The sequence below is a fragment of the Rhagoletis pomonella genome, unplaced genomic scaffold (assembly GCF_013731165.1).
Source record: "Rhagoletis pomonella isolate Grant_MI unplaced genomic scaffold, Rhpom_1.0 Rhpom_scaffold_00006, whole genome shotgun sequence".
Classification (NCBI taxonomy): domain Eukaryota; kingdom Metazoa; phylum Arthropoda; class Insecta; order Diptera; family Tephritidae; genus Rhagoletis; species Rhagoletis pomonella.
Window position 1 is genome coordinate 77147198 of NW_023458560.1, and position 26702 is coordinate 77173899.

General features: G+C 34.4%; 1 protein-coding gene across 1 annotated transcript; it reads left to right on the plus strand.

Annotated features, from left to right (window-relative positions):
* The first annotated feature begins 1841 nt into the window (after positions 1-1841).
* Positions 1842-25723, plus strand: LOC118742127 (nitric oxide synthase-like). Its single transcript, XM_036474086.1, has 13 exons — positions 1842-2840; positions 6051-6187; positions 6752-6914; positions 7561-7652; positions 13283-13424; positions 13754-13893; positions 15708-15882; positions 16466-16647; positions 18182-18382; positions 20062-20206; positions 25087-25191; positions 25594-25652; positions 25702-25723. Exons 1-13 carry the CDS (start codon positions 2514-2516, stop codon positions 25721-25723), a joined length of 1890 nt encoding a protein of 629 aa, XP_036329979.1. The 5' UTR covers positions 1842-2513.
* Positions 25724-26702: the final 979 nt, after the last annotated feature.

Below are 26702 nucleotides of genomic sequence, written 5' to 3' on the forward strand. Positions count from 1 at the left end.
GCCGGAACCTAAAGTAAACATCTGCTCCGATAGCCGAGTGACAATCGGAACCTTGCCTATCTTTCAACCCAGTCTGAATAAATTCAAGGCAGACTTAAATTGCTGCGGAAAATGGCGTTGAGCCATACCATCTGCTCCGTCAGAATTGGGAAAAGATAATACGAGTCGCAAAACTTAACCACACGGGTAAAATTTTTTTTACAAGAGCTCACATGTATTGGAGTTCGCCGACGACTTCGACATCATCGTTAGAAAAAAGGGCTACATCTGTTTTGCCTTCTCGCACTTAGATAGAGAAGCAAAGCATGTGGGTCTGCTGGTGAATGAGGACAAACCAAAGTATCTCCTGCCATCAGACAAATAGTCAGAGCATACGCTTCTCGGCACCCACGTCACTATTGACAGTTTTAAGCTTGAAAACGTAGGCGACTTCATTAGTTAAGGAATCTCCATTAACACCAATAATAATGTCAGCCTTGAAATCCAACGGAGAATCACTCTTGCCAACAACTTTGGGAATTGAGAAGTAATGTCCTCTCTCGTGCTGGTGTATGGCACTAGTGCATGATGAAGCAGCCATTGAAGTGTTCGAGAGTAGGATTTAGGGGCCTTTGCGAGTTCGTGGCGAATACCACAGGCGCTGGAGCGATGAGCTATGTGAGCCTTACAATGATATATTTAGACATAGTTCGGCGGATTAAAGTGCGGAGGATCCGTTGGCTTGGCCATGTCGTACGAATGGACAGAAACGCTGCAGTTCTAAAAGGATTTGACCCAACTTGGAATTTAACGCGCTTTGTTGTACTCCGCCAGAATCGCTTAGGCGATTACAGCGCCAATAAAAAGGTAGCAAAAGATTTGAATGGGCGTTAAGCCTTAGCAATATTGCAAACAACTGCGTAGCGGAGAAGTTTGTCGGGAAAGGCACCTTTAACTATAAGCACAACACAGATGGATCTCATTCCAGTTCCGCAAAGGCTGGCCGAAAACCAGGATATGGGAAACTGCAAGTTTTTTTCTAGAGATATTGACGGATATAGTTCAATTGGTTGTCTAGCGGTTAGACTAATAACACACCGTATACCATCTGCGGCAGCTGACGTGGTAAAATCATTTCAATACTACTTTTAAACTGCTCATCTTTTTAAAGGCTGCGGAAACTTCAATCTTCGCACACAGAGTTTATCGCTAAAGCTTAGCAGTAACCAATCGCAGTGGTGTCACAAAGGTAATGGACCGATGCTGAACCTAACGGTGCGTTCATATAAACAAATAAATATGATATTTTATTAGCTTTCTTATGAAAAAAAAAAATAGTTAAGTTCAGGTACCGCTTTCAAAAGACAGATACTTTTCTCTGAGTTTTCGGTTTGAATATTCGCAGACTTTGGTTCGATTTGAAAGAGAGGCACCACTCGCATTATGGTTTTTAATTTTTTGGACAACCCAAGCTTTGCTCCAATTGGTCTAATAGTCACAAATTCTCTATGTAGTGCAAACATTTGTTTTGCTAATTTTATTTATTTTTTAATAATTTTTATAAGCTCTGTGCATCTTCATACATATTTTCTGTTATCATCGCCTCGTCTTTTTGCTTCGGCAATAACGAATATTATTGTAATTCGAACTTCAAAGCTGATTGGCTCTGCACCGCCACCAAACGCTTTCTCGCGCTTCGTATTTGTGTTTTCCCCAATACCTTATCTGCCGCTAGCACCCATACCAACAAACGTTTATACAGTCACGTGCATCAACTAGAAACCATGTGACATGAATGACGCGATCTCCACAGAGTCAGTCAGCAAAACCTCGCTCAGTAAAAGAATGGCCTGTGGTCTTATCATTGTTTTCAAAGCGGCTGTGTGCTTTGCCACGGCTGCTGTGGTTGCTGCTGCTGTTTTTTCGCAATGTATTGACGCCGTGCTGATGATGCAGCTATGTAGCAGAAAGAGGCAAACAGCTCGGCAGTTTTGTGAGTGAGTTTACATAAAGCCCAGTCACGCGCTGCTTGGGTACAGTCGGTGCTGGTCGCCAAATAAGGCAACATTTTCCAAATACGGAATATACAAAGAATATACATAGCTAAGAAAGCGAATAACGGTGCAATCGCGTTGAGTGACCCGTTGTTAAGAATTCGCTGCCACAGCGTATCCTTGAGACTTTGCAAATTTTCTGCGCGAAAAAAATTAAATTAATGAAAAAATAATTACGGGTGAATAAACGAAGACCGCGTCTTCGTGATTATATTTAAATAAAATATCAAAATTTCTTACGTGACTTGACGCTTAATAAAAAATAAAAATAAAAATAAAATATCAAAGTTTCTGAAGTGACTTGGTGCTTAATAAAAAAACATAAAAATAATAAATCGTGATCCTTAATGCTTAAATGTTTTAGCTGAGATAAAAACAGCAAGAGTTGACATTTAAATATCAAAAAAAAAAATAAAACAAAAAAAATAAGTCCTTATCTCTCAATTCGCGCTTAGTCCTAGTGCACTTCGCTACGCAAAAATGCCTTACACTACTTTGGACGATCAGAACAATCTCGGCTTGGTGATCGATGAGGAGCTCGCTCTGGAATTGGCCGAGTCACAAGCCGATAAGGGTGATGATGTGCTCGCCAATCGCTTGGAGGATATCAGTGAACATCTTAAGCAAATAAATCATCTCAATCAATATATGCAACTGACTGAAGAATTGAATGAACACAAGAAGAATGAGGCAGGTCCTTCAACTTCCCGAGGTTGTCCTGTGGCGCATATGCAGCGTCCCATTCGCTTGAAGAATATCGAGGGCAAACCAGAAGTGTACGACAAGTTGCATCTGAAGGGACAAGAGGTGCGTATGTAACGGTGTTGAGAATACAAAGAACGAAATCTAAATAAATAAGAGCAAGCTTTTAGTGTACCATTTGAAGAAGGGCTTAAGTACTCATAAACTTTTGGTCATTCATAATACCTCGCAGTTACGCGTAACTTTTACTTGCATAATAAAATAAAAATTTTAAATTTTACTTGCTGCCTTTCCATCTTTAATTGCTTAAGCAACAAGTGACATTTGCCTTCGCATTGTTCTTGTTCTTGTGCTATTCTGCTCTGGCTCTATCCACGAGAAATTCTTTCTCTTCGAATGGCTGCCTGCCTGCTGCCAAACCATAGTTTATGGCTTAATGGCCCTCAGCGTATTGCTACAAAAAATGTTACAAGTATCCCTTCGAGTCTCGTTGGCTTGTGGTGCAAGTTTGGCAGTTTTCCTTCGGTCAAAATATTTTATTATTCTCATTTGCGCTTTTAGTAGACTTTTGCCACAAAGCAGCAACACAAAGTTTGTACCTCTACGTTTCTGCTAAATTTCTAGTTTGTTGGTTTTTTATTTCGGTGAAATTTTAATGAGTTAAGAGCATTAAAATAACTAATCCTCACCGAAGGCTGTGAAAAAAATTTAAATGCTGGAATATTAAAAAAAAATATAATGCAAACTTTTTTTCTTTATTATTTTCGTATGAGCGCTTCACTTTAGGGATGCAAAAAACATCGATCCATCGAAAACATCGAAGTTTGCTAATCGATACATTGAATAAAACCGATGTTTTTAACCTTCCTGCATACATCGATGTATTTTTTTCGATGCATCGACTTGTGTTTACAATGTACACTGTACATATTTACACTTCTTCACTTGTGAAAAGGTAAAGTCGGAACTTTTATGCTCTCACCCCCTAGGATTCTTCTATGCCGAAAAAATATATTTTTTAGTTTGGAATCAAAAAATATTTAGAGGTCGCTCCAAGCGCTCAAACTTTTCCATGTATTTTATATTAGAAAAAAAACACCTTTCCATGAAATTGTATAGAATTCTTGAAAATCAAATTTTTATGAAAGTCAAACCAAAAAAAAAATAAAATTGCAATAAAAATTGTCAAATGAGTGTAGCGCATTGCTATTTGGAAAACTTTTTAATATTTCACGATACTTATAAACATTTAACAATTGTCACCACTTCAGTACCCTCCGAAAGCTTTTTTTCGAAGGCTTCTCAAGTTCTGAATTAGCAGCGCAGTATATTGCAAGGAAAACGTGTAAAAAAAAGTAGGAAATATCTATTGGACAAAAACAATCAGGGATTTGCAACTATTTATATCAATAAATATGTAGTCCTGCCCCAGAAGGAAGAAATAAAACACACATGGGGTCCTTCCGGACAGTGCCGGGTTAGATGTACTGTCCTTAGCTAGCGGAAGAAGTGCCTTTGAGTGAATCTGTAAAGTTGCATCTTGGATTTTCCACTCAGTACTCACGTATTCACAGAGCCGAAAAAACACCATCTGCCCAAAAACTGACTACAAGTATGCCATGCTTTGCTTATTCATTACCCATGCAATTCCCAAATCTGCCTAATTTAAAAGTTATTAGTGCCAATTCGATCGAGCCATAAGCTTTCCTTGTGCTCTTATTGCGACCCTTCTAATCGGTAATCCAGTTGTATGTATCACCGTGCGACAAAAGCAAAAAAAAAAAATACAAAACACATGAAAGAATCGATATAAATACTCACAAGACTATGGGCCAAATATAGTAAAACTGCGTTTTTAGTTTACGTCAGGTTTTTTATCAAAGGACTTTGAAGTTTTAATGATATGATTAATTCAAAAAATTATTTTACAAAATCAGTGCAGTGTAGAATAACAATATTGGTACCAAATGAAAGAGATAATTCTGTAGAATTTAAAACCAATAAAGTTTTTTGGTTTACAAGGACAAATAGTTATTGAAAATGCGCTTTTAATAAATTTTTTATTTTTTTTTAAGTTAATAAAGTTTGCAGGACGAAATTTGACGATGTGGTCGTGTGTATATTAGTCCTCAAACAATAATTTTTTCAAAACTAAATCTTGCAAATTTTCAAGGATATTTAGGGACAAAATTATAAAAAATATCTACAGATTTTTTTCTTTTATATGATACCCTTATTGTTATTCTACATTACAACGAATTTTTTAAGTAAGTTTTGAAATAATCATATTTTTTTAATTTCAAAGTCCTTTCAAAAAAATCCTGACGTCAGAGAGAAAAACTAAGTACATATTTTACTTAATAATTTTCTCATAGTTTTGCAAATATATTAATTTTTTTTGTATTTAAAATTTACTGTCGCACAGTGTAATCAGTCAACTGCCGTCTCACAGTGGTAAATTTAGGCGACTTAGGCGGCCAATAACATTGTTTGATCTATACCTAATCTAAATATGCAGTTTTGTAGCTCATTAAATTTTAATATAATAAAGTGCAAGATTCAAGTTGCTGAAAAATCAAGTTTATTTTCGTCAAATTTTTTGCTGATAGTGCCAAAATTTAACGCAATTTTTGAGTATTTTGAAACATGCCCTTTGTTATACCAAAATTTAATGAGCTACGAAACATTGCACTCAAAACTTTTCAACAAATGAATTGGATGGAAACTCGATATCAAATTTGCGTTCCTCGATGTGGAAGCTATTGTGCATCTGAAATCCCAATACCGCATTGTGGCATGGTCTTTCCCTGTCTAACGTATCTACAAGATGGCAGTGATATCAGGGCCCGGACATTCATCTTTTGCTTTGGCGGCCATCAGAAAGTTCATGTCGAATAGGTCACATTTGAATAGCGAGCCGCCTGCTACAAGACAAGGCTTATAGCCGCACCTCCTGGTAGATAGAGACTGCAGGCTTCTAAGCCGAAAATGTCAAAGTTTTCTCTTTTTGTTCCGTGTTCCAAGCCTTCAGATGGGTGGGTTAGCGTATCCAGTGCTTGGGCTGCGCACTTGCCAAGGATGCGTCTAGGCGGACACAAGAGCCAAGATCTTTGTGTAGCCCAAGGACTATTTCATGCCATTCAAACTTCAACTGCACTGGCAGGAAGCGCTAACATTTTCTTGATATAATTTCAAATTTGCCGTCTCAAACAAGTTCTTTATGAAAAGATTTGTTCCTCTTTCGTTTACATAGTACAGCTCAATACAATTTTTTTAAATAAGTATTAATACCTCATTATATATATTTTTTTTAAGAACTTGTCATGTTCCCAATCGAAGTGTATGGGCAGTGTCATGGGCTTTTCCACAGCCTCGTTGCAGCCACGCCAGCAAGAAGAAGTACTCGGACAAGCGAAGGACTTCTTGGAACAGTATTTTGCTTCAATGAAAAAGTAAGTACATACATACATACAATTAACTTTATCTTTGATGGTTTTGAAGTTAACAATATCTCACGATTGTAGCTCATTTATAAGAAATCATTTATAAGAATCGGGTTGGTCCTCACGTAAAAGAATAATGTTTATATAGTACTCAAAAATATCTTTTCAACGGTATATCATATTTGGAAATCGAGACATTTATAAAAAAGTTAAGAAGAAATTTCAATTTCAACGGTTTTTAGGATTCGCCAAGTCCTCTCAAAATCAGTTTTCAAACTAGGCGTGGGTAATTGCAATATTCGCGGCCCAGTCTAATTGTTTTGCTTGAAACAACCACACTTTAAGACTAAAACTAAATGACTAAAAACCTTAAATCAGCATTTGTGGTTTTTAGAGATATAACATTCTTATCGAAAACGCACGTTAGTTCTTGAAAGAAATGCACTTCCATTTAAAAAAAAAGTAAAATTAGGGATTATCAAATTGACAACAAAAATTTACAAACTATATCTGTAATATTTTCTGTGAAATTCATTTTAAGTTGTCTCCATTTTATCTATTTTTTCATCACAGAGCTTCGAGTCCCCGCCACGAGGCCCGCTGGAAGGAGGTACAGCAGAGCATTGAAGCCACTGGCGAATATCAATTAACCGAAGCTGAGTTAACCTTTGGTGCCAAGGCAGCCTGGCGTAATGCTTCCCGTTGTATCGGACGCATACAGTGGTCCAAATTGAAGGTGCGTAAATATATACGCATGCATATATTAAGTTTGTTGAATTGATAAAATAGGATTAATTATAAAAATGATAAAAGCAGCCAGGAAAAAATTCAGCTCAGTTTTCCCTAGTCTATCTTACCACAAAAGCCATATAAATCCACATTTCAAATTTTGTAAAAAAAATTTTACAAATTTAAGAAATTCTCACCAAAATTTTTGTATGAAGTTTTATAGCAAATTTCCGGCGATTTATTCGAATTTTTTTTTGTCGCATTTATTATAGGAAACTATAATCTATACCTTACTAAAACTGCATCCCGGAATCGTGTCTTTTCTGAATAACACGCTTGAAAGTGTGTAGAAAATTTGTTGAGTTTTTATAATTTTTGTACAATGTATGAAATGCGAATTTATATGGGGTTTGTTGCATAACCAACTACACTAAACGAAAGAAATATGTATAGCCAAAACTGGTCAAAATACGACGCGTCTATTATTTCTGCTACCAGTATATACATATATGTATGTATATGTAAAATGAAGCTGTTATCAATTCAACTTGAGCATCACGAGGCAAGCGCTACTGAATCTCTTCATTTTAGTAGTTTTTAAATGCTCCATTATTCAAATTTCTTTTTAATTTTATTTTATGTTTTTCATTTAGGTGTTCGATTGCCGTCATGTGACCACAACAAGGGGCATGTTCGAGGTCTTGTGTAATCACATCAAATACGGCACAAACAAGGGTAATATTCGGTAAGTGAAATATATAAATAATTATGAAAACACTTGTCTACGAAAACAAATTAATTATGATGCTGACTATAAAGCATCTTTATCAATTTGCGCTTGCACATACATACATTCAGCATCGTCACCTATTTTTTGCAGTAATCAATTATATATTAATTTTTTTGACGCCCTCAATCTTAAGTTAATTATTACGTGCGGTTGTAAAGAGCTGTTACTATGTATGCGATTAGCGCCATGGAAGCATCGCGCGCTAAAATTAATTGCTCTCGCGCAACTAGTCACGGGACATGTTCGCCTTTTGGAAATACTTATGAATACGTGATAAGGATAATAGGTGCCTCAAAATACCGCACTATATTTTTTGAGCGGAAAATAATGAAACATTTGAGGTTCAAGGTTCTACTTCTGCTTTATTGCATTATTTACTAATGCACTTATTTAAAGTTGAATTTGACCAATCATGGCACTGCTTTGCCTACTATGAGAATAGTTTGTAAAAAAAAAAACAAGTAATTAAGGCAGAGTAATTTGGTGATCCATTCACTTCAAATGCGAATAAGGTGACAGTGCTGCAATGTACGACGAAATTTAAGAAATTTTTTAACATCTTAATATCAGCAAGTTTGCACTCTAAAAAGTAAGGTGCGGAGTTTTGGCACACCCTTTTTTTTAGATGTGTAGGCATATTTCTAAAATTAAGAAATTAATATTTTGCTTTACTTGCGGATTAATAATGATATTTTTAATTGCTGAATGAGTAGATGTGCTCTAGATCAGGTCGGTCACTATAGAAAAAAAAACGTTGTTGTAGTGCATATGTTGAGAGATTTCGACGCCATAAGAAAATTAAATCGCAATAAAAAAAAAAATTTTTTTTTAAGAAAAACCAAAAAATGTATGAATTTTTTTTTAAATGGAACTTTGAATACTTTTTTTGTTTGAATTTTAACTCATGAAACCTTGCTCTGTGTAAACGTCCTATCTCAGAAAAATTTTCAAGAACGCCCTACTTCAGAAGTTTATTGAAAAACGCCATATTTCAGAATTTTATTGTATAACACCCTATCTCAGGGTTTGGTTGAATTTGGTAATTCGGTTCAAAGCAATATGCATCTTGCCGTGCAATAAAGCCATAGGAAATATAGTCATATACCTTTATTTCACTTCACATGGAGAAATAAGGCCATATGGCTTTACTTCCATGGAGAAAGTGAAATACACAGCCATAAGCAAAAATTTTAAATATGAGAAATAAAGCCACACGATCTTATTTCAATACAAAAAGTAAGTGTTGTCTCTTTAGCGGTGGTTCGCGTTGGCTCGGCACCCCGCGCTGTGCTCGCGCTCCACGCCCTGTGTCCGAACACGCCGCGCACTCCTCGTATAAAATTCTTCCTTGGTTCATTCTTCTTGCTTTTGATGATTTGCGTATGTACATACATACATATATGAGGGGTTTTCTTTTAAATCAGTAAGATATATTTATACATCTATATTTATATACATATGCATACAAGCTTGAGTGCTTTTCGTATTTGTGATTAAGAATTGTATATATAAATAGCTCAAGGTAATATGAATCTTACCGATTTAAAAGAAAACGTCATATATAATTATAATTATTACGAAGTATAACTAAAGTGGCAGCACTATACGCCATTTTGCATTTTCGCGTTTCAGTTCGGGAATATTGTTTACTTGTTTATTAATAACAAAATAAACAATCTTTTGTTTTAAAAATTTATGCACTTTCTGAACATGTTAAAAAAAAAAATAATAAAAGAGAATATTAGTAATTTAGTGAATTTTTGAGCGTGCAATTGTCATAATAATGTCAATATTAACCCTCCACCTCCGACTTGTTAATACAGGGATAAAAACTCTCCGATTGGTACCCCTCCTGACATATTTTTTTTGCAATTTGTACCTTAAACTAGAGAATTACTGAAATTTTGACTTGGAAAGTGTGGGACTTATTCCTTTTATTAGGTTGTCGCTACCTCTGAAAGAATATGTCGGAAATTACACTATTATAGCTTTTGAGTTTTTTGTATAATCATTATTCTTAAGTGAAAAAATAAAACTTAAAAATAATTTTTATTTTTAATATTTATTTATTAAACTCGAGAAATAAAAATCGTTTTAAATTCCATTAGGACGTATGAACAAAAATGCGTGAGTATAGTTAAAATTGTTTTACGACGGTTATTACAACTTGTTGATTTTTTAGTTAAAATTAAAAAAAAAAATTTATTATTTTCCTTCCCTGAATTAAACATTACTTACACTGCTATAATTAAATACTAAATTTTCACAGCGCTACTTTCAGATATGTAACTTTATTATTAATACTTATTAATTTTTTATTTTTTTTTTTTTAAAGGCAAAAAAGAAACACGAAATGTTTTTACTTGAATCAAGGAAAGATCATGGTCATTTTGAATCGCAAATACTCTATCTATTAGCAGAAGAAAGGCAACTTCGATTAAATCCGTCCCCTGGTTATAACTGTTTTGTCTTTAGACAAACTTTTGATTAATTTTAAAGTATGTATGTATGTAGTTGAGTTTGGAGAAATAAAAGACTGGCACTATAAAATAAGTTGTTAAATTTTTGTGCTAGGAAAAACATCAAAATAAAATACAAATACAAAGAGAGAGGAGGGTACAACTAATCAACCACGAGAAAAAAAACTTTGAAACTCCAAAGGGTTTCGGAAGGCAATATGTGACTCTAATAGATGACATAGGTTATATGAAAAATATATACGCTGCTTTTAGAAGGGTTTGTTTCTTTCGAAGACGTAACCCTCCAGTCTCACAATACATGGATGCTGCAATGAAAATCATAATCGCATACAAACACAAATCCAAGCAAATCCCCAACACACTCAAACTCAATCGTTTCTTTCTTTCTCCTTCACTCCTTGTTTTTCTATTATTCTAGAGTTGCCAATGCGTATTTTCTTATTTAACTACTTGTATTACAACACGCAGGTTGCCATATCTTCGAACTTAACACAACTAGTTCAATTCATATTTAATACTTAACAGGGTTAAAAAAAAAATTTTTTACGGTGCCGAAATCTTCTCAACATAAACTCTAAATATAAAGATGGACATTTACAACATTTTTTTCGACTTAGTCTAATGTGAACTTATATGCGCGTGCCGATATTTGGCCCTGGACAATAAAAGATTGTTTGAAATTTAATTTTAATTTATTTATAAACAGAGTGATTTAGCAGGGGGTTTGAATAATAAGTAAATGCATTAGTTTGTAGTTTAATGATTATTATTCGCAACTTTTTTAATTTTTTGCATTTCTCGCACTTGGGCACCAGGGTTTTATAACTTTGTTCACATAACGGTTGTTTGTAACAGCCAAAACGAATCGAGATAGATATAGACAAATGTATACATAAATGATCAGAATGAAAAGAGAAATCGATTAAGCGGTGACTGTCTGTCCGTCCGTCCGTCTGTGCACAGGACAACTCGAGTAAACATTTAGATATCTTAACGAAACTTCGTATGTGTACTTCTTTTGACTGTAGGACGGATGGTATTGAAAATGGTATTGAAATGGGGAAAAATAAGAATATTATAAATTTTTGAAAAATGGGCGTAGCCAAGCCCACTTATGATTACTTGTGTATATCTTGGGAAGCGCTGCACCAATTTCTCCCGAACTTGTCACAGTTTTTGCTCTTGGTAGAACATACCAACGGCTGAAAATTTTTAAAATCGAACAATGACCACGCCCACATCAAATATAACGGTAATTTACCGAAATACGAAATCTTCGATAAAATTACGGCCACTCTTCATATAACGGTAAATTTCAGAAATGCTTGAATCTTCGACACGCTAGTTTACTCAAAATAGTATCAATCCCTTGAAAAGAAGTAAAATTTTTATGAAATTTTGGAAAATGGGCCTGATACCGCCCACTTATAACTATATTGGGTCACTAGACACGAATAAAGGTGCGAGCTCAAAAGTTGACCGCGAAAAAAGGAGTATAAAAAACTTCAGCGAAGAAAGACGCTTTAAAATATTTGACGGTGAAGAAGGATGCGTAAACTTATTTTTGCGGTCAAATATTTTTGCGAGTTTAACAGTATGTAAATTCCCCAGTATTAGAACTGTATTTTTTGGCATGAAAATTATCATTTGCACATTTAGTTGCCAGTTGAACTTACACATCGCACAAGATCTCCAAAAGTGACACAATTCAAAATTTGGCATTTTTGAAAAATGCACTTTACCTTTTATTTACCTTTAAGCAAAAGCTGAAGCAAATTTTTGTTATAATTTGGTGAAAAAAACCTAAGGTTAAGTCTCCCTTGCCCATATGATTAGCATGTGCAACGATATATTTTTTTCGCATTTTCTGGCGAATGTGTAATTTTGAGTTGTGTCACTTTTGAAGATCGTGTGCGATATGTATGTTAAAAAATCATTAAAACTCTTAGGTTTTGTGCCTGTTTCTAGCCAGTTATGACTTTAGAATTCATTTAAGACCTATTATTTTTAATCAGCGCTGTCCTGCAATAATCAGATGACAATTTCATTCAAATATTTTTTAAAAACATAAAGTCACTTTATTTAGTCATGTTTTTAGTGGACCTACATAGAGCCGCTGCCTACTCATCGGCTTTCAGTGTAGACGTATCTCAGCGTTAAAAATGCTTCAGTAGTCCAGGAACTTTTAGGAGTGTTCAAGCTCAAGCTCAGGGAAAAACTGTCACTGATTTTAGATCTCTCCGCGGTACCAAGAGACCGTATAGCCTTTTTGATCCGATGACTGCTGTCTAGATCTAATAGTTACCTGTGCCGAGGGGATAGAGCGTTTTAAGCCATTGGATGCCTTCTTGACCGCTCTTTATCCGCTCTTTAAATTCAACCTCCATGCCAATTTAATGCCCATTCTAATTTCTGGATGTGTGGTAAATGATTGAAGAGGTAGCCTAATATTTCACAGCTTGGGTGGAGACCACACATTCTCTCCTCAAAAGTCTTGAAGTGCCTTTTGTTTGTGGTGTTACTGGCGTATTTTTTGTTGACGTCTAAGCGGTCGATTTTCTTTCTTCTGAATAAAAACACAAAAATGTGGATACGATGAAAGCGAAATATGAAAAACTCCTCGATTGCCATGACCGTGCGTCAGCGCGGTACGGACTTCTTGAAATATACTCTCAGATATACTTTCTTGTAAAAAGCGCCAAGTCCAACCTTCTGCATTTACTCCAAGTTCCACCTCTCTTCATTAGCTGTGTGTAGCTTTCAAAGTGTTTCACTCGTAAAGCTTAGACAACAACCACAGATGGTATAGGCTAAATCATCATAAGCTGTAAATCTAGGAGCCTTATTTTGTTGATAAGAAGTGCCAATATCAATAAGGATAGAACATCTCTCAGCAGTGCGCCTTTATTTACCGCCCCCGTCCTCCTCATTGACGTTTGCGTAAGGCTACAAAAGTTTAGAAACAATTGCTTCATATAACGTTAAAATTGTCCTGAGCGTCCTTCAGGAGGTTGATGAACTTTTTGTTTTATTACAAAGAAAGTAAATAAAAATATTTGCAGATTTTTATTTTTATTTTATTTTATTGCATTCATTTTCTTCCAGTTCGGCTATTACAATTTTCCCTCAACGCACCGATGGTCTTCATGATTATCGCATCTGGAACAGCCAATTGATTTCATACGCTGGTTATAAGCAGAGTGATGGCACCATTGTTGGCGATCCAATAAATGTTGAATTTACAGAGGTGAGAGTTTCAGAATTTTTTTTTTGGGTACATACAAATGCATATACATATCTGATCGTTAATAATCAAAGAGCGCAACTTATTTATTGATTGGGCAACATATATTTTTAAGGTGATAAACATTTTAACGATTGCTGAAATGCATAATACTTTGGAATAATAAAATGATAATACGAATATTTGAACAATGTCAAAACCTCAAGTGAACGCATTTCAGTGGAATAAAAATATTGATACCACTTCTTTCGCAATATTTTTAAAAACTTAATTAATTTTTTTTTGTGAACAAAAGTTTTTTATTATTACATTGTTATTTACTTTAATTGTAGGTTTGCCTGAAATTGGGTTGGAAGAGCAAAGGCACAGAGTGGGACATTCTTCCACTGATAGTCTCGGCCAACGGTGAAGATCCTGAATTATTCGAATACCCACCGGATTTGGTATTGGAGGTGCCCTTTTCACATCCAAAGTGAGTAAAGTTTTTATTTTCTAATAACAAAAAAAAAAAGAATTAAAAAAATACCTGACACCAAAATATTTTTTTCTTAAAAAAAAAACCAATTACCGATTTGAGCATGCAAAGTAATTAAAGAACAAATAGTAGATTGCAGTACATGGTTATGCGTATATGCCGGTATGTATTTACGGTGTTTATCAAAACTATACGACACCCACATATTTACAAGTTTTAACTATTTATTTATTATTTAACTTCAATTGCGTTTTATAAAAATATAGTTCATTCTTTTACAAAAATCATACAGATCCAAGTTTCAAACTTTGTACAAAAATTAAAAAAGATCAACAAAGTTACATCAATATTATATACAATTTTTATTCAAATTTAATTTAATAATTTAATTATGCAGTTTTATAGCCCATTCAGTTCTGGTGTTAAAAAGTTTAAGTAGCTACAAAATATTGTGCATTCTCGGCAATTTGCTTTTGTTGCCGGTTTATACCAAAATTCAATGGACTATAAAACTTCATACCCAAAAATAGTTAAAAAGTGTTAAATATTGATGAAACTTTTTATTTTTTTTGTAGAGTTTGGAAAATTGATTTCTATGGCTTTTGTTAAAGAATGAACTATAGTTTTATAAAAACATATAAATTAATATGTAATAAAAAATAAGTATTGAAAACTTGTCAATTTTTGGGTGTCGTATAGTTAGCATAAGCACTATATAGCATTCATACATATGTATGTCGTTCCAAACCGTTTACCATACATATTCATGTGTGCATATACATACATACATACATAAATATGCCGATATAAAAAGGAAGTCCAACAAGTATATTCGATTTACAACTATAAAAACCGCAACAAAGTGGCAATTAAACAAAACAAAAATGGCTTCCGAAAAACTGAAAAAATGCAGCAAATGCATCAGCATGTTTCATATCATTAATGTCAGTGTTGGTGTATATATTTCTTTACGGTTGACAAACGCACATTGTACTCGTAAAATGCCAGCAGTCCATGAAATAGTTTACAACCGAATTTTTACACACTTTGTTTGCCATACTTTGCCACATACCAGCATGGCATACTTGGCATGCGGGCCTGTGGTGCATGTGGTGAATGAATATATGTAGATATATATATTTTATGGTGTCCCTTTGATGACATCAAATGTTCAGGAGTTGCTTCACAGAATTATCCGCTGAAGTGCAGGTTAAACTGAACTGACATTGAAAGATTTTTTTTTTTCCTACCAAAAGCTGTTTCAAAAACCTACCAAAATGGCTTCATGCCTGCCAGGTAAGCAAAACAGATCAATTTATATTTTTTTTTATGATTTGACCGAAAATAAAAATAGTCTTCGAAAGTATCTACTGACCATGCTGGCACACTTTAAAACAAACCAGAGAGGTTTTCTGGGTGGATGGAATCAAGAAAGCGTGAACTAAGGCCAGCTTCTTATTTCTTCGGCAGCCTTATTTAATTTTTCAATCGCGCCCTAATCTTACTTTTCAAAATGCGGCCTAATTTAATTTCTTGATTGCCGTCTTAATGCACGCGGCGGCTATAATTCACGGAGCTGGTTTTCTGTTTCATGAGCATGGAAACCTACCAAAATTTGAAGCGTCCTATCATCCTACCATCGAGAAATAAACCTACCAATTTTGTTAGAAAAGCCCAAAACCGAACCCCGACACTCATCTAATTTCACTGCGTTTCGCACTTCGATTTTCGTGTACTTGTAGCATATTTTTAGGAGTTACATTTTGTTTATTTTATCAACTGTTTTTTTATTTATTTATTGTCCTTTCCAGTTATGAGTGGTTCGCCGAACTCGGTCTGCGCTGGTACGCTCTGCCCGCTGTCTCGTCGATGATGTTCGATGTGGGTGGCATTCAGTTCACCGCAACCGCATTCAGCGGTTGGTATATGTCCACCGAAATTGGTTGCCGCAATTTATGTGATACAAATCGACGAAATGTGTTGCAGGTACGGGAAGCTAATTAAGCGAAAATAAATAGATTGTATACATAAATAATAGTATTTATGTGTATATCTAAATAATATGTGTATATTATTAGACATAAGTAGTTGAATACTGCAAATAACTTATTATATGGAGGAAGTTATTTAAATTTTTTTTTTTTTGCAATATGAACAATCATACAGATATGTATGTATATATTAAAGTGCTCATTTGAAGCAATGTTTTGCAAAATAAACAAACACAAAAAAAACATTTCAAATATACCCATCGAAGATTTTGCAGAAAACTAAAGCTTTTGTCTTAGCCAATGCAATTTTTAGGCCTATATTTTTAGGTCCAAACAACACAGAAAATCTAACATACTTTATTTTCAGCGTTCTGTGAAAAAAATTTTGTAAAAAAACATTTGGTCTTAAAGTAATAAGCCTAAATATATCGCGCACGACAATATTACAAAAGTTTTAATTTTCTGTTGATCGACCATATATGTATATGTATGTCATACCACACACATTTTTAAAAACTATTTTTTACATGAATTACTTTAACAAATATTATAACTCCTTTTTTCTTTTCCGTTTCAAGACCGTGGCAAATAAAATGAAATTAGACACTCGCACCACGTCATCCCTGTGGAAGGACAGAGCTTTGGTAGAGGTGAATTTAGCTGTGTTGCACTCTTTCCAAAGCCGAAATATAACCATTTTGGATCACCATACGGCCAGTGAGAATTTCATGAAACATTTTGAAAACGAATCGAAAACGCGGTGAGTGGTGATTTAGATATAGGAAATTATATGCAACTTTTAAGTAACGGAGGGTAGATCGTAGACCCGTTCGAATGCCTTTTGTCCGAAATTTGTAGGCCTCTGTGATGTAGGGAATAGGGGAAGTACATACTACCATTCCGCAATACCTGGGTTCGAGCTCAGATTTCGAATAAAATCAAAATCTAAAACAAGAAAAAATTCTTTGTAATAGCGATAGCCGCTCGGTTGGCAATGGCAAACCTCTGAGTTTATTTCTACCATGGAAAATAGCTTCTCATAAAAATACGCCACTTTTTCTATATGTCATGCCATGAACGAAATAGTTTCATCCAAATAAATTCACCCATTAGATTCAATAGAAAACTTTTTTAGATTACGACATTTATTAGAAGGAGACAAGACTTTTTTTGTCATATTTAATATACCTCCAGTTAGAAGAATGAAATATATTTTGCATGAAATTTAACGTGTTAGGAAATATTTCGCGAGGGGTTGACTGAAAAAATCCTGACCAGGATATTTTTAAGTAATTAAATATTATAAAAGTAAGTTAAGTAAATCTAAAATCTATTTTGTGAAAACCACTCTTACCCTGGCATTCAGTAAGCGGTCTCTAGTCACTAATAGTGACTTTTGGTGGTGAACTTGGATTTTGACACTATTTCGTATTCAGTACGCTGTCTCACGTCTCTAGTCTCAAAAAAAGTCACTAATTTGTCAGCTGGCTAAGACAGGTCTCAAAAAAAAAATATGGAGAAAAAGTTAATTGCTTTCCATTTTATTAAAAAAAAAAACCCGAATATGAAGCGAGGAAATTTGTTCAATAAGAATTTCGTTAGGAAATAAACCAAAATGCTTTAATATACAAATCCATTGAAAAAATATTAATTTTTTTTTAACATTAAAATCTAAAGATTAAAAAAAAAATAAAACTAATAAAAAAAGAGAAAAATACTAAATAAAAAAATAAATAAAAAATCCTCTACGCCCGAGGAGTACTCGAACCCGGACCCTCTCGACCGGTAGCTTAATGCTTTGACCACTCGGCCATTGCGACTATTTGGGCGGCGCGGCAAAAGGCATACGTAAACGCTATCAGTTGACTGTCTGTGTTTGTTTTTACCATACATTTTTGGTAAACTTTTTGTGACTCTCTCCTACTGAATAGCCAAATAATCTCAAGTCACAAAAATAGTCACTAATTGCTTATCTCAAATTTAGTGACTTGAGATGAGACTGAATTACTGAATCTCAGGGTTAGAGCACTTTAGATTTTGCTTATTACTTTCTCTTATGCATACATATGTACTTCTCAAACGGTGAATGGAAATATCTACATAGTATTGTCACAAATTGTTAGCAACGCAAACTCAGTTCTTCAAGCTGTTGATTTCAATATCAATCTATTGGGTATTAGTTTCTGCTTTCTGCATCAAAGTAATATAGAATCTGTACTCATAAACATGCACAAACAAAGCAACAAATCAGGATTAAATTATTTCTTTATTTCTTGTAATTTCTCATACTTTAGCAATGGCTGTCCGGCTGATTGGATTTGGATTGTTCCGCCACTTTCCGGTTCAGTGACGCCTGTCTACCATCAAGAATTCGCACTGTACTATCTGAGGCCATCATTCGATTATCAGCATCCCGCCTGGAAGGTGCACGTATGGGAGAAGGAACGTGGTGAAATCAAACCAAGACGTAAATTCAACTTTAAGCAGATTGCAAGGTAAAACAAAAAAAAAAAAAATAAACAAATAGCAATTTAAGATAAGAAATGTATTTATAAGCATGATGAAAAATAACTTTACTTGAACAAATGACGCTAGAAAGCAAGTGTAAAAATAATAACAAAAAGTCAAAAGCGACATGCAGAGTGCACATCAGCGTCTGTTGGACTGGACTTCGTTTTAAGCAAAAAAAAAAAAAAAAAAAAAAAAATATGCTACAACTCTATTGTTTTTAAAATACGACTAGTTTTTAGCAGATGGGTTTCATACATATATATGTATACATTATTTGTGTAGGTAGTGGGTGTTTTGTTTTTTTTTCGTTTTGCTGTCCGTTTGCCACATTTACAAGCAGATTATCCCTTAAGTGGATTACTTAGCTGTGCACATGAAGTCAGACATCCGATATGGAAATGTGTATGGAAATGCGTGCTGCATATACATCATACATACAAATTACTTGCTAAAATTTTCCTTTTATATGTACATACATACATATGTTCGTAAATATACTTGCATGCAAAGGTAAATGTGTCAATTTCCTGTAATTCTGTTTTAAAATTGTCAGAAATTTTATATTTTCAATTCTTATTGCCAAAATGTATACGAATGTGGCAATAATCTCTTACATAAAATTAAATCAAAATATCATTTAATACGCATGCAGGATGCACTTATAAGTATGAATGGTTTTTAATTAAGGAAAACATGAAGTTAAATTTTTAACGCTTTAGAAAAAAATTCAATAAATTCGGTGTAATATACTTAATTAATTAATACGAAATTGCAAAAAGGAAGGCGCTGTGTGTGAGCTGCAGTGTTGTAGAATTTGAGTGCTTTAAACAGCTTCGTACGGAGTCGCCGTAAAACTATAGGTCCCTCCCCTTTGTGTGACAACACCAAGGCGCTCGCTCACCACAAATCGCAGGAAAAGCTCGGCCAAACACTAACATAAAAGGAGGTCGGGCATACCCACATACATATTGTAAGGGAATTAAAAATCCGCAGCTTTAAAAAAAAATCTTTTTTACAAAGTTTTATTAAGTTTCGCCTGTATGTAATCAAATCTTGCAATCAATTTTTAAACAACTTTCCCATGAAATCTCTCTCTAGACTTGAAACTTAGCCCAGAATTCGATGACAATCCAATATGAAAGATGAATTAGGTGGAGGCAAAATTTTTCCGTTAGGTGTTGTGCGTTCGATTTTTCTTTTTAACCGACTTCCAAAAAAGGAGGAGGTTATCAGTTCGTCGGAATATTTTTTTTTTTTTTTTTATGTATGTTACCGCATAATCTGGTTGAGATCCGATCAGTGATATATCATGAGATATATATATATATATTTTTTTTATATGGGAGTTGAAGTCGGTTTTTTTTTTTTTTGCTAAAAATTACTTGTTTGTATTAAAGACTAGTAAAGGCAAATAAAAACGAATGCAAAATCAAAAATTGTGTTTGATTTTTATGTGGCCTTGAGCTCAAAAAATATACATACAATATTGTTTATACCCAACGGCCAAGAAATTTTTAAATACTTTTTTTAAATTACTTACTTGATACTTCTTATATTTAATCAACGAGATCTCCGTAGTAAATAATTTTTGCTTAATATTGTGTTCCCTTTCATTGCACAAAAGAACATTTGATAATATTTAAATCCCATTTTAATTTTTCAGAGCTGTGATTTTCACATCTATCCTCTATGTGCGCGCTTTGTCTAAGCGTATTAAGGCTACGGTCCTCTATGCAACTGAGACTGGAAAATCGGAGCAGTATGCCAAGCAGTTGGCTGAATTGCTGGGACATGCCTTCAATACACATGTGAGTTTAAATAATTATTATTTAATTTTTTTTTTTATATTTGTTGGAACGGGTAATTAATATTTTTGAAAGCATTTATCGAAACAAATGCCTAGCAGGATATATGTACATAATTATATAAGTCTATATCTTTCTATCGATTAAGTACTCCGTTGCTCTTTTTACAAATCGCATAGTCTTCCTCTTCTTCACCACTTGTGGCAATTACTTCGGACCCTTTTAGTTTTGTGTTATAAAGAATTCCTTCGACCTTAAACAAGGGAGTAATTTCGTAATTATACGGTAGAATAAACACTTCATCAATAAGTAATCTCGTGCATACAGCAACACCATTAATAGTTCGGGAAGGGTTTATCTTCGGTGTACTCGGTGTACTTTATTTCTTCCAATTGGTAAAAACCTGATCCTTGTGCCTCTATCAAACAAAGCAGATACCGAAACAAATGGTAGTTTTATTCCTTTTCATCTGACTAAAATTTCCATAATTTACGAATAAATCAAACCAGATTATTGGGTGTAAAAGATCTTAGCTACGCGTATCACAACAAAACGCTGCCAAAAGCATCTTACCTGATCCTTGCTAAGGCAGGATCAAAGCAGGAAGCCCAAAAAAAGTTTGTCACGTATGCCGATTACAATCAGATGTTTATATCAGAATAAGTTACCGACAACCGCACAAAAGCTAAGTCTTCTGAGATTAGGTGACCACCCGCAGCACTTCGATGCCTTCCAATCGATGCTAACAAAATAATCAAACTGTTTCTGACGATGGCTTTGATGGCCTAAAATTGGAGTGCTATAACTTGTTGCGGGTCCAGGAATACGCTCTGATTTTACTAGTCAACAGGTGAGGTCTTCCATATGATGAGATCGCTCTGCTTATCAACATAATTTAGTTGGGACTTGCATCGCTCAACTGGTATGGAAGTAGTTAGAGGGCTGACCAATGCCTTGAGTGCAGCTTGACTGTGAACAGACATGTAAACTCCTGCATATTAACGCATTTTTGCAATCGTATCCTCATTATCTTTGATATCAACTCTATATTCTGGCCTAGTGTCCATTTTGGAACCATTCGTAAAGACGCAATTAATTTATAACCTCTTAAGGAGAGTTAAAGGCAATCTACCTTAGGGCATACCGTTGCAAGCTGCAGGTTTTGGCAGTTTATCAAGAGCAGTTGTAAAGACGTCTTCCTTACTGTACACAATGATATTCCTGGGAAGTTAAACAAAAAGAATTGCCAAGCTATTGATTAAAATCTGCTCCATCATACCATTGATGCATAATTGACAATGTATCTGAACCCAGAACTATAAGTCCAAAAAATATCTCTTAGGAAAAGATCCCAGATTTTGGGTAAAAGTTATTTATTGCCAGGCTTTTTGCTCTTTTTTTATGATAAATAGCATCGAATCGTTCAAAAAAAGGGGTACAAGGGTGAATTTCACCTCCAACATCAAAATTTAGGGCACTCAAATGAGTAAACGTATTTTCACAAATAAAGTTAATAACGCGAAGATAACCTTTTGGAATCTTCACTTTCCAAACCCACAAAATTTTAGCCGAGTAACAAATATCGGTATTTTGTCCTTAAATGTTTTACGCTCTTTCACCTTTTAAATGCCCTTTAATATGCAAGCAGCGAATAAATAAGTACATATTAACAGAGATGTACGTCTTTGAAGCCTATTAGTAAAAACTACTTACTTCCCTCTCAACCCAATGCTATGTATGCTCTTAACGTATCGACTGATGTCCTAAAGAGATGCCTAAACCTTACCAAATTACCGTTAAAACGAAGTATGTGTAACAACGTATAAAAAAATGCATAAGTACATATTTACATACGTATTTATGTAGCTCCGCGAACGGAAAGGTAAAAGTAATAAAACATCCCTCATCAACTTTGCGCTGACAACTCACTAATCACTCTTCGACTGACACACTAACAACTTACATATTTCTCTATGTAGTTACCAACCAGCCTGTTCTGTCTGCCCTGCAGTGCAAATAACGTTGAGACCTTCATTGCCAATAAACACGTAAATTGCCACTTCAGGTGTGCAAAAGCAGGAGAACTAACGGAACGGAGACAGAGATGGCGGGTGCGTCGTTTGCCTGTTTGTTTTAGGGTAAACAGCTTAAACGATATGTCTAAATAGCCAATTTAATAGACATTTGGCTCAGACCCAATTGATCGATAAGTTGGAATAAAGTGCAAATCTTACAGTATACATGTGCATATAGACGTTGTATGTTGTTATTGGGGTTGTGTTAGCGGCAAACTTGTGGATGCATGTAAGTAAAGCTCAGAGGCATGAATGCGCCTTTTGGTTTCAAAATAATTGATGAGCTTATTTGTTGACACACGAATGGTGATCAAACATCTGGGCGGCTGTGAGCAAGAAGCACACTCATTCCTAAAAGTGAGTATTTGCCAATACTTACAGATTACCAGACACATTTATAAGTAAATAAAGTTCGTTTGGATGTATGGCAGGTAGATTGAACTGCTTAGATATGTTGTCTTTGAAAAGTGATTAAATACCTGTGTAGTCTTGTACACATACTTATTTATTAGTACATCACAACTATTCATTGGCTATGTAGTGTAATTAAGAGGTCAAAGAGCAAAAAATCTCAAATCTTGGAAGCTGATAAATATTTACTTTCCTAGTAAAGCACAGAAAATTATTTGTTTCGAAGGCTAACTACACTCACGAAAAAAAGTATTGGCACAGCGAATTTTGCACAATATATGCACAAATTTCTAATCTAATATTTTTCCGCTTATTTCTTATAAAAATATGGTTCATTCTACAACAAAGGATATATAAATATAATTTCTAAACTTTTTGCAAAACTCGCAAAAATTCAGCAAACTTTCAACTTTTTAATCAGAATTTTTATAATTTTTTTTAACATGCAGATTTGTAGCTCTAAGTAGCTACGAATTACGGTTGATTTTTGCTATTTTTTTCACGCAGTCTCTACCATACAAAAAAAAATTTTCGAAAATACTTTATTTGGGAAAAATGCAAAACACCTTCAACAAAAAAAAAGCTCAAAAATCAACGCGATTTTGAACTAACTCTGAATTTACTACAATTTAATGGGCTAAAAAACTGCATGCTCAAGAAAATTCTAAAAATCTGACTAAAAAGTTGAAAATTTGCATGAAAACTTCCTGAAATTTGGCGAGTTTTGCACGAAGTTTAGAAATTATATATTTATGTGTTTTTTTTTTTGTAAATTAAACCATATTTTTATAAAAAATTTGCGAAAAAATATTAGAATAGAAACTGGTGCATATATTGTGCAAAATTCGTTGTGCCAATACGTTTTGCCTGCAGTGTATGCATAAGCTAAATACACAGTGAAATTAAATTCTCTCTGAATAATCTGAGTGAGTTTCTACCGAAAAAGGTTACCTTCTATTTGCCCTCTAAAAACAAGAGGGCAATGAAATGGCAAACTTTTTTGTATAAAAGAAAACGCTATAAGTAAAGTCTTTATACTTGGCGTCAGGCCATAAAATATTTAATTTTCAGCCAATACGAACATTTCCTCAACAATCATTTTAAGCTAGTGGAAGGAAAGATTCGAAGCTGCATTTATATTTATGAAGAAACAAAAGGCCAAAGAAATAAGTGATCAACTTTAACTTTGAATTCCAAAACTTTTACTAAATAAATATCCTCTCTTAAAAACTACTTCTCCACAAAAATAGTTCAGAGTAGCAAATTAACATTCTCAAGGAACATGCATACATATGTACAAATTACCGTTATATAAACGAGACATTTTTCAATTTACTTTAATCACACATATTTTCTCTGAACGCCACTATAAATCCTCATGACAATTGCAAGCTGGATAAGTGGGATACTAAGTTGATTATGAACTTTTACTTATTGTATTTAAAGCCCGAGAAGATACAGTCAGTCAATAAAGTTTAGGTACAGCGATTTTTTTTACAATACGGGCAACTATTTTTTAAATATTTTATTTTTCGATAATTTTGTATAAAAATACGGTCAATTCTACAACAAAAAACCCAAAAATCAGAGTTCCAACCCTTGTGCAAAATTAAAGAAAATTCGGCAACATTTCATACAAATATTGCTCTTTTTATTTACGCTCTCTAGAAAGAAGTTGAAAGGAGTTGAATTTTATTTAGTTTTTATGCATATGGCCCAATGTCATGAATGTTGTGTAAAATTCGAGCGAATTTTTTATTTCGATCAAAAATGTCTTCGGTGTTATCAGGGTTTTAATTGTTCGTCATTTTAGGTCATGACATACCGTTCTGATCTCGCTTTGACACCAAATTTAATATCGTCCAATCAACATTAATTTTCGCCGAACACTACTCGTGATAGCAAGGACTTCTATTAATTATTTATCTCCTACTATCGTCAGCAGTTTCGAAATAGTATTGCAAGCCTGTAAGCCGCTCTTGAGTCAGTTTTTTTTTTTTTTTTATATACCTGGCCCTCGCATTATTTTACAAAACATCTGACATAGCAAGCATATGTATGCTGAATCTAATACTTTTAATAAACTCACGTAAAAACAGTTTCTTTCCAAAAAATCAAATTGTTGCACTTTGTTTTATGCTATTTGCCTAACAGCCTCGGGAACTCTATTGATATGACTGACAATTGCCAAATTTTAGTGAGGAAAACGAAATGGTTCTCACTAGCTAAAGTGGTTTATCACGCTGGTGGCAAGCAATTGATAATGGTCCGTACATCCTCAGTGATTGCTATAATAATTTAACCCCGCTTGCTTTAGCAATCTACATATCTATTTAATAATGTAAATGTATGTAAGTATCTCACTAACTAAATGACTATTTTTTATTTATTTTTCAGACTTACTGCATGGCCGACTATGATATTTCCAGCATAGAACACGAATCACTTCTGTTCGTAGTTGCGTCTACATTTGGCAATGGTGATCCACCAGAAAATGGCGAGGTGAGTTAACTAAAAAAGTTTAACATTAAAGCTGGCAAGCCTTTAACGGCATGCCAGCAAGTGTTGGCTGCAAGCTGTTGCCAAAGAAAAGCAAAACAAAACACATTGTTGTGTACGCAGCACCACTGCGTATACGCAACATCAATTTGCTTGCATTTACACTCTGACACTAATGAGCTGCTAATGCCTGCCAGTTGCATGCGACTAATGACACGTTTTTTGTTTTTGTTTTTCCTTTTTTCTCATGCTTTTTTTACGTCGCACTTTTGCTGCGATTCGTCATCTCTGCCATTTGTCTTTCAACTGCAACTCCTCTTCAACTGCCAACTACTTACTTCAATTGCTTCATCATCATGGCTGCTTTGCGTGTAAATGCGCACTTCTTCATTTGCCTGATTATAGCTGTTCTCGCAAGATTTGTATGACCTGCGTGAAAATGCGGAAACGGCCAAGGATGAAAGGTAAGCGTTTTTTTTCTAGTTATTGCTTAGTTACTTTGGACTTTTATAGATTTATAAGGTTGAGGCTTTAAGTAGGAACAAAAACATTTTGTAGTGAGTTGGAAAAATTAAAATAAAAAAAATAAAAATAAATATTGGCATGAATCATTGTTAATTAAATGAAAGATACATGAAACCAAAAATTTTTAATTTGCAAATAATAATCAGTTTCAAATCTCAGTTTGTGGTAACGAATCTTGGATAAGGTTGCCATCTAATTAAAAAATTACAATCAATTTAGATAATTAAACATTGATAGTTAAACATAGCTTACCTCAAAACTCTTTGTTACATAAACATACATACATACATATGAATGCCACGCATCGTTATTGCACTTAATTTAAAAGAGCAATAAAATTAAAACACAAAAAACCACTTGCAATTCATTTGGCAAAACAGTTTTACATATTTGTGAATATACTGCTTCATTTTTATTCACTTCTGTGGCTTCGCCCACTATTCGAGACTCTGTAAAATTGTTCTGCCGTCCTTTGTTGCCGTCGCATTGTTTTGCAGCGAAATGTTCTGATTTTTTGGGCAACACTTTTAACTTCAACCTTGTTACCTCAACACTGACCACGCCGCGCACTCACTTTGCCCAATTCCACCTCAGGCCGCAATAAAACAAAAGTTCACTTTTACTCCCAGCCAGCTGCCCAGCTGATCCACGTACAAGCGAAAAAAAAACGAGAAAAAACTGTGGACCACACTGCATTTCCGATTCACCAACTTACACACATACGCAGTCATGCATGCATACATACATACATATGTACATATGTACATATATGTTGGAGTATATGAACAATCGCACATTTGTCCGTCCGTTAAATGACCTCAAGGCCAGCTGTGAGGGTGCGTTTTACAGGATATATTGCGGCGAAACAGTGAATATGCTTTGTACTTGTTTCGGATTTTTTTTTGCGAAGTTCCCTTTTTTCCCCGTATTCTTTTTTTTTCGTTGGTTTGCTGTAATTTTGTGCGTTTTGGCCGGCGGTCGCATGTTTT

What these genes read in the sequence shown, in the direction of transcription:
- LOC118742127 (XM_036474086.1), top strand. Translation starts at nt 2,514, where the DNA reads ATGCCTTACACTACTTTGGACGATCAGAACAATCTCGGCTTGGTGATC. An exon ending in TAAATGTTGAATTTACAGAG is followed by an intron (nt 13,425 to 13,753) that starts GTGAGAGTTTCA and finishes CTTTAATTGTAG; the next exon opens with GTTTGCCTGAAATTGGGTTG. An exon ending in AACTTTAAGCAGATTGCAAG is followed by an intron (nt 18,383 to 20,061) that starts GTAAAACAAAAA and finishes TTAATTTTTCAG; the next exon opens with AGCTGTGATTTTCACATCTA.